General features: G+C 34.6%; 2 protein-coding genes across 4 annotated transcripts; one reads left to right on the top strand and one right to left on the bottom strand.

The window, feature by feature from the left end:
• Nucleotides 1–936: 936 nt before the first annotated feature.
• LOC149394053 (uncharacterized) lies at nucleotides 937–10,195 on the top strand. Of its 3 annotated transcripts, XM_089616686.1 has the most exons (9): nucleotides 937–1,209; nucleotides 1,296–1,355; nucleotides 1,502–1,521; nucleotides 1,633–1,661; nucleotides 8,537–8,731; nucleotides 8,831–9,138; nucleotides 9,218–9,325; nucleotides 9,383–9,668; nucleotides 9,749–10,195. In XM_089616686.1, exons 3-6 carry the CDS (start codon nucleotides 1,506–1,508, stop codon nucleotides 9,086–9,088), a joined length of 498 nt encoding a protein of 165 aa, XP_089472812.1. In that variant the 5' UTR covers nucleotides 937–1,209; nucleotides 1,296–1,355; nucleotides 1,502–1,505; the 3' UTR covers nucleotides 9,089–9,138; nucleotides 9,218–9,325; nucleotides 9,383–9,668; nucleotides 9,749–10,195. The 3 variants fall into 3 exon arrangements, with proteins under 3 accessions (XP_089472812.1, XP_089472810.1, XP_089472811.1); XM_089616684.1 differs by lacking the exons at nucleotides 937–1,209; nucleotides 1,296–1,355 and having other exon boundaries at nucleotides 1,380–1,521; XM_089616685.1 differs by lacking the exons at nucleotides 937–1,209; nucleotides 1,296–1,355; nucleotides 1,502–1,521; nucleotides 1,633–1,661 and adding exons at nucleotides 5,347–5,409; nucleotides 5,521–5,549.
• A 462-nt stretch (nucleotides 10,196–10,657) lies between these two features.
• On the bottom strand, nucleotides 10,658–12,485 carry LOC149394052 (DNA repair protein RAD50-like). The gene is made up of 5 exons (XM_089617491.1): nucleotides 12,330–12,485; nucleotides 11,961–12,086; nucleotides 11,754–11,806; nucleotides 10,920–11,682; nucleotides 10,658–10,844 (listed from the first exon to the last, which is right to left on the bottom strand). Exons 1-4 carry the CDS (start codon nucleotides 12,345–12,347, stop codon nucleotides 11,448–11,450), a joined length of 432 nt encoding a protein of 143 aa, XP_089473617.1. The 5' UTR covers nucleotides 12,348–12,485; the 3' UTR covers nucleotides 10,658–10,844; nucleotides 10,920–11,447.
• Nucleotides 12,486–13,444: the final 959 nt, after the last annotated feature.

The raw sequence follows: 13,444 nt of genomic DNA, 5'->3' as shown, positions 1-13,444 counted from the left end.
TAAAAAAACAATTTTTTAACAAAAAATACAGATGCAGATAAAATCTCACGCTCTCTCGCTCTTTCTCTGTCGATCGACCTTCCCACTTCTACTACCTTTTTCTCTTCCTCTTCCTTCGTTCGATACCCACTTCTACTACCTTTTTCTCTTCCTCTTCCTTCGTTTTTTTTATGCCGAGTAATATGTTTATGTGAATGTGTGGATATATTGGGTAGGGTTTGCCAATATTTAATTTGCTGTGGAATTGGGTGGGTTCAGTGACTTTGATACGATTATTTTTTTTTGGTGTAGAATAATTTGTTTATTGAGGCTAGTTATGAATTGACGTGTTTTGTTTGGGCAAGTATTTCTCATGATTTATACAATTTAGTACGTGTGTTTGTCTCTGAAAGTTGGGAAATATCAAATTGTGTTACAGATATCCTGCAATAGAATTAATTGATTTATAATGCAACCGTACTAGTTCACAGTTTTATCATTTGCGATTGTCGATTAGGTTGATTTTATGGAAGATAATTGTTATTGTAAATGCGATTGTTGATTTCAGGAAGAAAAAGAAACCTTTTAGTTTGTGCTGTTTATCAAGTCTTAGCCAGAATAAAAGTTTCTTCATTTATTGCATATCTCAAATTTCAGTCACTATTGAGTCCCTGGGATTTAGTTAGGTTTGCATTTGTGGTTCTTGTTGTTATTGTGATTCTTTTACATTGCTTTTGTGACTGGACGTCTCTTGTTTCCTCGTCTCTGTGTAGAAACATTTAATAGATGATTATATTCGTAAATTTTATTAAGAGTTTTTCTTTTGCGATTCGAAGATGATCTTGTAGATTTTGTGAAGCAGGTTGTAATTGGAAATCTGATGCTGATTGTATTATGCAACTGTAATGTTTAGTGATTGTTGATTCAATTGATTTAATCTGATAGTTGTTTAGTGCTTAAGAGTGTTTTGAACACAGCACTTATCATTCTAAACCCTTATCAATTTTTGTTTTCTGCACTTTTCCTCTTTCTCTGTTTCGATTTGGTTTGATTTTTTTTTTCTTTTGCTATATAACCAACACATCAATACTTTTATCCTGCAATAGAAGAGTAAGAAATGGTTAATTTTGAATCAGTGAGTTTTTTCATTATTGACTTTTTTCGCCGATCCATTATAGAAGCGGTCAAGTAGTTATCTTCCCTTCCCGTCAGCCATCGTCACCTCTCTGTGTATGTCATTTTTGTTGTTGTTGATTGTTTGTTTGAAATTAAAATTTGTTTTCATTACATAATTAAAATTTGGAATTTCCGTTCAGATTTTTCTTCTTCTCGAGGGTCTTATCTTCAGCACCTTCTACTCTCTCAACGATCTTTGTGTATGTCATCTTTCCATTTGCTGTTGAAAAATTTGTGCTCATGTTTGATTACTTTTAGATTATGAAATTTGGATTTTTCTTTAGACATGAAATAAGTAGTAGTAACTTGTGTTTCTATGAACATGAAACTGTCACTTTCTTCTCAGAGCTATGGACGCGGTTCAAGGTGAGTGACTGAATACCTTTTGAGTTTTGATCTTTTTATGAAGTAATTTAAGCTTGTCATTACCAAGTTGGATAATCTTCTGAGTGTTTTTTGCTATTTGTATTTGTACAGGCGGACGCGTGGGCGATGATATGAGTTTGGTAAGTTTTTTTTTTCAAAAATTTATTTTCTTGGCCTGAATACTTAATTGCAGAAATCGACGGCCCAAAGGATAAACCTTCTGACAGAGTGGAAGGTCGATCCAAAAGTGTCCAACGCAATCAAAGAAACTTGCTTTGGACCGTTCGTTGATCTTCATGGGAAGATCATTAGGCAACCGATCCAACTAATAAAAGCCATCATAACCAAGTTTGAGAGGATTGGTTATACATTCAGTGTAGGACCCGATGCTTCTAAACTAATTTATAGTTTAGAAGATGTTTTGTACATCACCGGGCTACCAACCAGTGGCAAGCCTGTAACAGGTACAGATTACAGTGCGCAGAGCGATGCTTTTTTTGTTGTGTTTTATAGTTGCCTATTTTACCACTTGTTTTACGAAGTAAATTTACGATGTTTATCATCTCTCTATAGCAAATCTGAAAGCTCCAAAATGGTACAAGCGGCCGGTGGGTGTATCTTTTGGATTTGGGGGAGAGCTTGTATCATTCAACCCTAAGTCGTCTGTTGATGGAAAGCCATCTAGCTCAGAGGTATGCGTTTTGCTGGTTCCATTCATGTATAATATTATAGAGCTTTATGCTAAGTGACTGCTATTATGCAGGTTTTTGTACACAACATATTCACAGAACAGAGTTTGGTGAGTCGTACGTTGGAATTTGATGTTGCGATACAGAATGGAGAAAGGTCTCTACTGAAGACCTTATGCGAGAAGAAATTGCAAGAGTCTGAGTAAGATTTCCCGTCCGAATATGGATCTCTTCGATTTTTCTCCGCAAAATACGTGTAAATTATCCATTTGTCATCTTATGTACATGCTTTCTTATTCATCTTGTGTTGTCTACAAATCTGAAGCAGATAAGGAAACGTGGGGCATCTTAAAGGTTATGTTAGAAGATGATGGGACACTGTTCCCCTAAATTGATGAATGTTTTCATAATCTCAGCTGTTTTAGACTTTTGTTCTAGGTTTCTAATATTTTTGTCTTGAAATTTTATATACCTTGTCTTTTGTTAATTTTACTTGTTCCATTGTTGTGATCGATGATGGAGGAATTGGTCGTCTCTAAAACAAATGTGGTTGTAGGTATGTTTGAAATATTTGATATTCATATCTTGCCTTCTTTTTTCATAGTTTACACTAAATTTTTAAGAACTCGGGCATTCGGCAGATGCACGGAAAAAACGAGCTTGATTCTTAAATGAAAAAAGAAAGACCGCATCAAAAGATTATTCAATAATTAGTGAATGTGCTATTCCAATTATTATTATAATTTTGTTAATCTCAATTTTATGAAATTAAAAACTCTTCGGCACACTGCTCCTTATTTTCTTTCATTTATATTAAAAATTAATAAAAAAAAAAATTATTCACTCGCGCGTATCGCGTTTTTTAGACTAGTTATGGGATAAGTTATAATAAAAAAAAGTCCATTAGGTATATAACCAACTTAAATTTTTATTTTTGCAAAATAATCAACGCTTCATACATCACTCTTGAATGCTCCATTGCCGTGTTGTTCTTACTTTTTCGTTTGTGGTTCACCCTTAGAAACAACACTGAAAAACTGGTTCTATGATCCAGTTTAGAGAAATCAATTAACTTAGTTAAGTTAATTAATTTACTTAAAAAAATGGTCAGACCAAAGTAAATTAATTAACCTAATTAAGTTAATTAATTAACCTACACAATTGACTATTTTCTTAATAAAATAAAATTTGGGTTAGATGTCTAATAAGTTGTATAGAATGGACTAGTGACAACAAATTTCGCTTTTTTTAATATACTAAATAATGTTTAATAACTTAAAAAGCATTACAAGAACTCAATTATTAGTTAATTTACACCTTTATCTTTCTACCTATCACGATACAATTAGTTATTATGATGTTATAAATATTTTTTACAAATATATATAATCTTATAATTTTTTTGTTATATTTATACTAAATTCAAATATTTACCGTGCCACACGGTCAATACTAGTATGTATTAAAATATGGTGAGTTTTACATCTTTTTTACTGTGTTGACATTTGTCAATGTATTGACACCATTGCTTACACTTTTTCAGCCCACATCCGGAAAAAAAATTAAATAAATAAATAAATTTACCTATATACCCATCATCTAAAAAGAAGAAAAAAAAAAACAAAACTCAATTCAAATTGGGCGGTATTCTCTCTTCTTCCCTGCACGCGAACCATCAAACCCGCGCAAACCAAACCCTCTCTCCGCTGTTCTTCTCCCCCAATCTCCAGCTCTCTGCGAAGAAAAAAAAAACAGCCCCTCTCTCTCTCCAAACGGGTCTCTGTCTTCTCTCGCCCTGGTTTCGTCGTCTCCAAACACTGATTTTCTCTTTCTCCGCCCCAAAGGTCAGTTTTTTTATGCCGAGTAATATGTTTATGTGAATGTGTGGATATATTGGGTAGGGTTTGCCAATATTTAATTTGTTGTGGAATTGGGTGGGTTCAGTGACTTTGATAAGATTATTTTTTTTTTTTGGTGTAGAATAATTTGTTTGTTGAGGCTAGTTATGAATTGACGTGTTTTGTTTGGGCAAGTATTTCTCATGATTTATACAATTTAGTACGTGTGTTTGTCTCTGAAAGTTGGGAAATATCAAATTGTGTTACAGATATCCTGCAATAGAATTAATTGATTTATAATGCAACCGTACTAGTTCACAGTTTTATCATTTGCGATTGTCGATTAGGTTGATTTTATGGAAGATAATTGTTATTGTAAATGCGATAGTTGATTTCAGGAAGAAAAAGAAACATTTTAGTTTGTGTTGTGTATCAAGTCTTAGCCAGAATAAAAGTTTCTTCATTTATTGCATATCTCAAATTTCAGTCACTATTGAGTCCCTGGGATTTAGTTAGGTTTGCATTTGTGGTTCTTGTTGTTATTGTGATTCTTTTACATTGCTTTTGTGACTGGACGTCTCTTGTTTCCTCGTCTCTGTGTAGAAACATTTAATAGATGATTATATTCGTAAATTTTATTAAGAGTTTTTCTTTTGCTATTCGAAGATGATCTTGTAGATTTTGTGAAGCAAGTTGTAATTGGAAATCTGATGCTGATTGTATTATGCAACTGTAATGTTTAGTGATTGTTGATTCAATTGATTTAATCTGATAGTTGTTTAGTGCTTAAGAGTGTTTTGAACACAGCACTTATCATTCTAAACCCTTATCAATTTTTGTTTTCTGCACTTTTCCTCTTTCTCTGTTTCGATTTGGTTTGATTTTTTTTTCTTTTGCTATATAACCAACACATCAATACTTTTATCCTGCAATAGAAGAGTAAGAAATGTTTAATTTTGAATCAGTGAGTTTTTTCATTATTGACTTTTTTCGCCGATCCATTATAGAAGCGGTCAAGTAGTTATCTTCCCTTCCCGTCAGCCATCGTCACCTCTCTGTGTATGTCATTTTTGTTGTTGTTGATTGTTTGTTTGAAATTAAAATTTGTTTTCATTACATAATTAAAATTTGGAATTTCCGTTCAGATTTTTCTTCTTCTCGACGGTCTTATCTTCAGCACCTTCTCCTATCTCAACGATCTTATCTTTCCATTTGCTGTTGAAAATTCTGTGCTCATGTTTGATTACTTTTAGATTATGAAATTTGGATTTTTCTTTAGACATGAAATAAGTAGTCGTAACTTGTGTTTCTATGAACATGAAACTGTCACTTTCTTCTCAGAGCTATGGACGCGGTTCAAGGTGAGGGACTGAATACCTTTTGAGTTTTGATATTTTTATGAAGTAATTTAAGCTTGTCATTACCAAGATGGATCATCTTCTGAGTGTTTTTTGCTATTTGTATTTGTACAGGCGGACGTGTGGGCGATGATATGAGTTTGGTAAGTTTTTTTTTTTCAAAAATTTATTTTCTTGGGTTGAATACTTAATTGCAGAAATCGACGGCCCAAAGGATAAACCTTCTGACAGAGTGGAAGGTCGATCCAAAAGTGTCCAACGCAATCAAAGAAACTTGCTTTGGACCGTTCGTTGATCTTCATGGGAAGATCATTAGGCCACCGATCCAACTAATAAAAGCCATCATAACCAAGTTTGAGAGGATTGGTTATACATTCAGTGTAGGACCCGGTGCTTCTAAACTAATTTATAGTTTAGAAGATGTTTTGTACATCACCGGGCTACCAATCAGTGGCAAGCCTGTAACAGGTACAGATTACAGTTCGCAGAGCGATGCCTCCTAGGTGTTTGTGGACTGCCTATGCAAAGCTCCCAGTACCCTAACTGGTTCTAGGATCCAGTTTAGGTGGCTGAAGGATAACTTCGAAAAAGTCCCCGAAGAAATAGACACAGAGCACCAAGAATTCATATTTTATGTCTGTGCTGTTGGAATTGATCCAGGGTTTAAGAAAAAGTTTAAAGCTTCGGTAAGCGGCGGAATTTTAAGAATTTTCTTTTGACAAGTAAAACGATTTTACTAACCTAGACAAAGAGCAAGCACATGTAAATAAAAACTATTATGAGCATAAATGTTTACTAACCTTTTTAGAAGCTTGAACGTTGAGAAGCCTTTGGAAGGTTGAAACGTTCGTCTCCCCTCGCAGCACGTCTCTATTCTTTCATCGGGAACTCGAGCAACCATGAAAGTTTCTATCACAAGAATCACTCGAGAAAGAAAGTAATTAGTGTGTGGGCACTTTTAAACACGACGACTCAAGAACAAGTCTTAGAGTCGAAGAGCTAAAACACTAGGTCAAATGTGGACCTATGTGCCAAAACAAAAACCAGAAATAACTAGAGAGAGTGAGAGGATCGGCCACAAGGTCTAGAGAGAGAAGCTCTCAATCTCTAACTTATGTGGAATGAATGAAATGAGAGAAATGAGGTGGGGTATTTATAGGAGGAGGATTACCTTGAAAAGGTAGTTTCCTCATACCCCTTGCACGTCCAAATGAGCTTCTAGAAGCCTTTGGATTTGTTTCCTCATTTTCTTTCTCTCTTAGTTGGCCGAAATTGCACTTTCCTTCTAGAGGAAATTTGTTTCCTCTTTTTTCTTTTGGCAAGTATCTTCATATATTAATGCACAAAATAAACTCTCTTTCCCACTATGGCATGAACGAAATTCAGCCTTATTTTCCTTGGGTTGGACGAAATTTGAGCTTCTAGAAGGAGTTTTTAGATGTTTCTTCATTTGTTCATGACAACATAAGAAAAACCCATTAAGAATTTTCAAGTAAAATTCTATGAAATGAAATTAATCCTCAAGGCCCAATAAACTATTAATGGCTGAGTGTTTTAAGTTTCATTTGTCATCAAATGACCTTGTCAAAAAATTTATTGACATCCATTTCGTCATATGTCCAAAAGGACAGAAATACCCTTTTGACAATTTTCGTAAAACTTGTCTCGTTCTTGTTTTGACTTAGCTTCTAGTTTAACTATTCCTACTCGATATGATTTGTGACAGTGACCTCATGGATCCAAATGAACAAAGCTTGAGCTAAACACTTGGACTCGAAAGTTCAAAAACCTTTTCCAAGTTTAGCTTAATGTCAACTGACTCCACTAAAGAGTTGACACTGAAAATCTCTCGGTTCAAATGAATTTATTTTCTACTCAAGAATTCAACCTAATTGTAATGAGTGGATCCACAAAATATTATCAGTGTTTACCCTTCATGAATATCATCAGCTAGTCGGGATTTACAAAATTACCATTTTACCCTTCTAGCTGTTATTTCCTCAACTCCTTTGTCGCTTGTGAATAAGTTAGAAACAATGTATTGACGAGGAGCTAACAAGTCACATTGTTTCATCCAAAAGAGTCAAGACTCAATTTGGACACTGGCCAGTTCATTTATTCACACTCCAAGGAACAAAGCATGAGGTGATATACATTGCATTTCAGCAATCTTGTACATGAATTTCATATCTATGAGAACTTCACAAAGTTACTCATGACATTCTCACAACTTAGTACTTCACCAATAGGCCTTGTTCGGAATCACATAATGAGTCCGAACTCTGACTTTCTCAAATGAGAATACTAAGGTGTGAAATGACATGTCTCATTTCAGGATTAAGGTAAGCACGATGCAATTCATACGTAGTGACTTCGAGACGTAAGAGGTTAAATGGTTTTTTTCTTATCTTGTCTCTAGAAGTGCACTTGTCAATTCAGTACCTTCGGAAGGTACCTAGAAGAACTATAGAGTCTCCAACTCTCAATGCCTCATAACCAGACATCATAGATTCTTCTAACAATCATACTGAGGTCAATAGTCCTTTGATCCTTAGATTGCGAATATATCGTTTTAAGCAAACTACGAAGAGTTTGTTCATGCAAATCTACATTTGTCTCTTCGTAAGTTGTTTAGTTTGTTTATGGACTAAAGACTAATGTTTTATCATAAAGCTTCAGACAAAGAAGATTGAATGAACGTTTCAACTTTATTAATGAATAAGCAATTACAAGCAAGAGTCTTCATGAGACTTTATTACATCAAATGTACAATATAAAGATTACAACTCTTCTTGTGGGCACCATTGACAACACGTGCTTACATATTGGCAATCATATCTTCTGTCATGGATTGTGACAAGACGAAGTCATTGTGCAATCCGAAGTATTTGCCGCTCATCGTCGATGTTTCAAGCATCGACACGTACGCATGGGGTGCTGCAATGCTAGCGCATCTGAATGATTCGCTAGCAAAACTTGCGAATGGGGGGGGGGGGGGGGGGGGGGGGGGGGGGGTCACTGTGCTATCGGGGTTTACTTATTCCCTTATAGTAAGTATTGTTTGACTTTGTCACTTTTAATATTTAATTGTAATAGAGTTAAGTAACGATTATTATTGTTATTTTTGCAGGCATTATTTTTAATCCGCATACCTACGATGGCGAATTTCATGTTAACTGGCAGAAGAGACCCTGCTTCCATACTCACGATGAGAAATATCAAGTTTCCTCTTTTTCGTAGTGTGGCGGGTATTTTTGAGAAGAAAATGAAAGATTGCGCTAATGTTGGTACTCTACAGGAATACATAAATCATCTCACCGCTGAGGTAACTTGTATTAACAAATTTATTTATTTATTGCGAATTACTATGCTTAAGCAATTATGTTATGTTGTGACTAATGATATTTGTAATTTATACTTTCAGGCCATTGATTGGCAGTCTTACGCAGTTCTGCCTAATGGTTTCATTCCGGAGAGGTATAGGAGGCAGCTGGCTATACGCACCTCCCGGACCTGTTTGATTACATTCCACAAAGTTGCACACTATCAACCCGAGCTAGCTCCACAACAGTTTGGGCATGAAGCTTTTGTTGGACCATTTCATGAGCTTCCTTCGCTCAAAGAGACAATTCAAAAGGAGCGGTTCGAATTCCAGAGATTGGCTGGAATTTGGACCTTATAAGCCATTTCTTGCTAGCTAGGAAGGAAGACACGATACGTGTGTATGGCCGGGTAAGCCATATTAATTTGTTTCATTTGACTTGCTAGTTTTTTGAAACATTCATATTTATGTTTTTTTTGTAATAAATAGATGAGGTGCAAGAACCTGAGCATGTACCTGAGCATGTAGCTGCCGATCGTAATTTCGATGACGAGCATGAGCCTGCGCATGAGCATGTAGCCGCTACTCCGCAAACAGGTCTTTTTAATACTAGATATGATGTGTAGATTTGAATTTATGATGTTTGAATACTAGATATGGCACTTGTCGACCGTGGCGCCGCTTCTGAACCTTTACACTCTACTTGTCAAAACACGGAGCATGAGCTGGAGTTTGAGACTCCATTTGTAGCGTTACTCTGCACACGTCACAAGGTTTTCTTTTTACTATTCATTTTCTCCTTAAATATTTGAATTTTTCGATCGTGGCTCCACTACTCTGCAATACCATTAGCCCGAGACTGAGACCCTGTCTGACCTTGTAGCGAACCATGAGCTTGAGCTCGGGACTGAGACCCTGCCTGATTTGCAGACGCCACAAGGTTTTGTTCATACCATTCATGGATTTTCTCTCTTCAAATATTTTGATGTTTGCAATTTGTGTATATCTGAATTTTTTTAGATGCACCGGTTTGTCGCCGTCGCCGTCCACGTCTCGGTACGGTTCTGGATTCCGATGTAAAGAGGCGTATAAAAAATCTAGTAAGTTTGATGGTTTTACAGGAATGCCTAAAATACGGAGAAATAACAGTTAGAAAGATCAAATCTTTTGTTGATATACTACTGGGCGCAGAAGGATTTTAAGACCTTAGGATTTTAAGACCTTCTTGCTATAGTACCGGGAGTTGGAAGGCTGAGTTAAGGCTTTTTTGCTGTAGTTCCGGGACTTGGAAGGCTGAATTTTTTAAGGCTTTTTATCTATAGTACCGGGACTTGAATGCTTTTTTTTTTAAATATACGCTTGTAAATAAAATGTACTGTCTATTTACTTAAGATGTATAAATGGTCGGTTATTTTGTAAAAGTAAAAGTTTAATTTGACTATATACCTAATGAACTTTTTTTTATTATAATTTATCGTATTTTAAGAGGGTATTTTAGTAAATTCAACAACTATTGAAAAAATTACATATAAACATTTAAAAAATGGACCTTAAATAGGGGACAACTCATTAGATACGAGACTCCTTTTTCATGGATTGAAGCCGCTCTATTCATTCGAATGTCTATTTTCGTTTCTTATAAGAAGAAGTGTTTTTTTTCCCATTAATCTTGATTTTTTGGCGAGGAAAGCCAATCAAAAGAAAACGCCGATAAAGTTCCGATAAAAATTACTGAGTGGCGGACAAGAAGATATCATTGTTGATAGAAGGAACTGCCTAAACCGTTTGTCATATATTGAATAGTTTGATTTTCCCTTCAAAAATACATCATTCAAAATTTGTTGCAGATTTTGGAATTATCTTCTGTTCAATTATGGTGTGCCCCCTGAAAAACAAAAAGAAAAAAAAACCTCAGTAATACATAAAAAAAAAAATTAAATAAAAAAAATTGATATAAACAAATATTCTTTGTGAAACGAAATAGTACTCTTCATTCTTTTTTATGAGATAGTACTTTTCGGCGTACTCCTGTCTAGCGAGTAAGTCAACCAAGCGCTTGTCGTGAGTAATCACAATCAGCTGAAAATTTTCCTGGCATTTTCTATCCTCTATTATCCTATAAACACAAAATAACCGATTAAGATCAATACACAGAGCAGATACACTAAGCTTTGTCGTGCACGTTGGTTACCTGCCAAGTGATGTGGCAAGACTCTGAGCATTGGGATCGTCCATGTTTGTGGTGGGTTCGTCTAGGGCTAGTATTCCGCACTTCGAGCAAAATGTATCCGCCAAAGCGAGCCTTATGACCAGAGAAGCTATATATAACTTGAAATATAAAACCTGACCACGCTTAGATCTTTGTCTGACATAATGATACAAACTGATATACACGAGGGAATCACAACAATAGATTTCGAAAGTTTTCCCTCCCTATAATCTCTCAGAAGATTGTCATGATATCGAATTTCTTTTTCATCCTTCCTCTTTCGATTAATCTATAGACTAGTATATCCTCTTAAGTAATCTGTACTAATCATTGCGTATCTACTTATTATCATAAAACCCCGATAATATAAACTTCTGAGAAATCATATTAGCGTAAAAAGAATATGTCCCTCGCCTTTTGGCCAGCGCTACATCTTCCTCTCATTTCAAGCTCAGTATCATAATTCTCCATAAGAACCTATGGAGAGTGCAATACGAACACGGTAGAGTGTCAGAGTGAAGGGACAGAGAAAGAAACAAGAAATGAAGGCAATGAAAAGAAGAAGAAAAATAACACGGTCGTAAAGCAATGCACCTTGTAACTGTAAGAACGAGTCCTGGCCCCTTTGAAATCAGAATCGATCTTTATGGAATCTATATCTACTTTTGTGTATATACGCCGCCACAGCGTAATGATAATCTTGTTGATAATTTCCATCTTACTAGTGAGGTATATCGAGAGTGCCCTAAGGAGAAAATACGAGAGCTTACTTGAGAACGAAGGCACCGAAATTAGAGTTAAAAGGTTCAGGGTTACCTATTGAGCGAGTCGCGGTAGTATTCCATGTCCTTGATAGCCATCTCAAAAGTCTGTCAAATAAGTTTAGTTCACAATATGTTTATTCCAAGAGTAAAATCGAAAATGCTAAATATTTATTCTTTGAAATATTGTTTCAAAACCATATTTATTCTTTGAAATATTGTTTCAAAACCATATTTATTCTTTGAAATATTGTTTCAAAACCTTAAGCTGGGTATGCCGATCCCGCCAGCGCTTGTTGATGTCCTTGTATATCGCCTGTTTTAGAACAGCCTCATTCTTTGCGACATTGCTAAGGTAAGCAGATATCGTTCCTCGATAGATATTTACCTTCAGAGAGTAATGAACAAAGCTGTTTAGGACTTCCTCATATATGAAAAACAGCTACACAAAAAAACCATATAAATTCATAGCTAAAAGTGTATATATATACATATATGAGAGGTTGGTTTCTTTAAATAAACAGTCAATAATTATTGTTTAAAACAAAAAGTCAATAATTATATCAGCATCATAAGAACCATATAATTATGTAGAGGGATCAACATAGAGCTACTTAAAATTTGTGACAACCTCGACTCCACCTTTCATTTTTTGGCATGCGGTCACCTCATATTAGTGGCCGTTAGCCAACAGTCGTCCTTCTGTCCATTTTTCAACCATTTCATCCAAAAATTAATGACGTGGCAACTTAAAATATGTACAATTATCAAAATACGAGGTCACTGCGTGCCAAAAATTGAAAGGCGGGGTCGAAGTTGTCACAACCCCTAGAAGTTATCCAAATCTCATTCAAACCAACCTTAAATAACTAATAACTAATCATTAATTAGAAAAAACAACTAATTATGTTGTTCATAATTAAAAAAAAAACAACTAATCATTCATTAGAAAAAACAACTAATTATGTTGTTCATAATTAAAAAAAACAACTAATTATTAGTATGTTGTTCATATTAAAAAAACAACTAATTATGTTGTTCATAATTAAAAAAAACAACTAATCATTCATTAGAAAAACAACTAATTATGTTGTTCATAATTAAAAAAAACCAACTAATTATTAGTATGTTGTTCATAATAAAAAAAACCAACTAATCATTAATTAGAAAAAACAACTAATTATGTTGTTCATAATTTAAAAAAAAAAACAACTAATCATTCATAAGAAAAAACAACTAATTATGTTGTTCATAATAAAAAAAACGACTAATTATTAATTAGAAAAAAAAACTAATTATTAGTATATTTTGTTCATAAATAAAAAATAAAAAACTCTTTTTATTTATATTAAATTATTAAAAAAAATAATAATTCAAACACATCGGAACTCGTCGGATTCTCAAACCATCGGAACTCGTCGGAACGTGTCGAAATCCATCGGATCCAATCGGAACATGTCGGAAATTTCCGATGAAGACCATCGGAATCGGAATCCATCGGATTCGATGGTCTTCATCGGAATTCCCATATTTTTTTTTAAAAAAAATTTCACCTCCAAATCTCATTCAAATCAACCTAAAATAACTAATAAGCACTCAAATCTTGTATCCTATCAATCCTATAATCAAACCATGAAAAAACCATTAAAAAAAATCTAACTTTTTTTTTTGTCATTTTGAGGTATGGAAGTTTGAGAGCTTGAAACCTTGATGGAGGTCGGATTTATGGTGGTTTCGGTCGAATTT

The sequence above is a fragment of the Urtica dioica genome, chromosome 6, assembly GCF_054948205.1.
Source record: "Urtica dioica subsp. dioica isolate 48M chromosome 6, U.dioica_male_clone48M_v1_H2, whole genome shotgun sequence".
In the NCBI taxonomy this organism is placed as follows: Eukaryota; Viridiplantae; Streptophyta; class Magnoliopsida; order Rosales; family Urticaceae; genus Urtica; species Urtica dioica.
The sequence above is the reverse complement of the archived record's forward strand: the minus strand, read 5'-3'. Positions and strand labels throughout refer to the sequence as shown.

Bases quoted from the DNA above. Each gene is read 5' to 3' on its own strand.
- LOC149394053 (XM_089616686.1), top strand. The intron at 1,662-8,536 runs GTAAGTTTTTTT...TTATTTTTGCAG, and splicing joins TGGGCGATGATATGAGTTTG to GCATTATTTTTAATCCGCAT. The intron at 8,732-8,830 runs GTAACTTGTATT...TTATACTTTCAG, and splicing joins TAAATCATCTCACCGCTGAG to GCCATTGATTGGCAGTCTTA.
- LOC149394052 (XM_089617491.1), bottom strand. The intron at 11,807-11,960 runs GTTTTGAAACAA...CTTATTTGACAG, and splicing joins ATCGGCATACCCAGCTTAAG to ACTTTTGAGATGGCTATCAA. The intron at 11,683-11,753 runs GTAACCCTGAAC...TTTTCTCCTTAG, and splicing joins TACCGCGACTCGCTCAATAG to GGCACTCTCGATATACCTCA.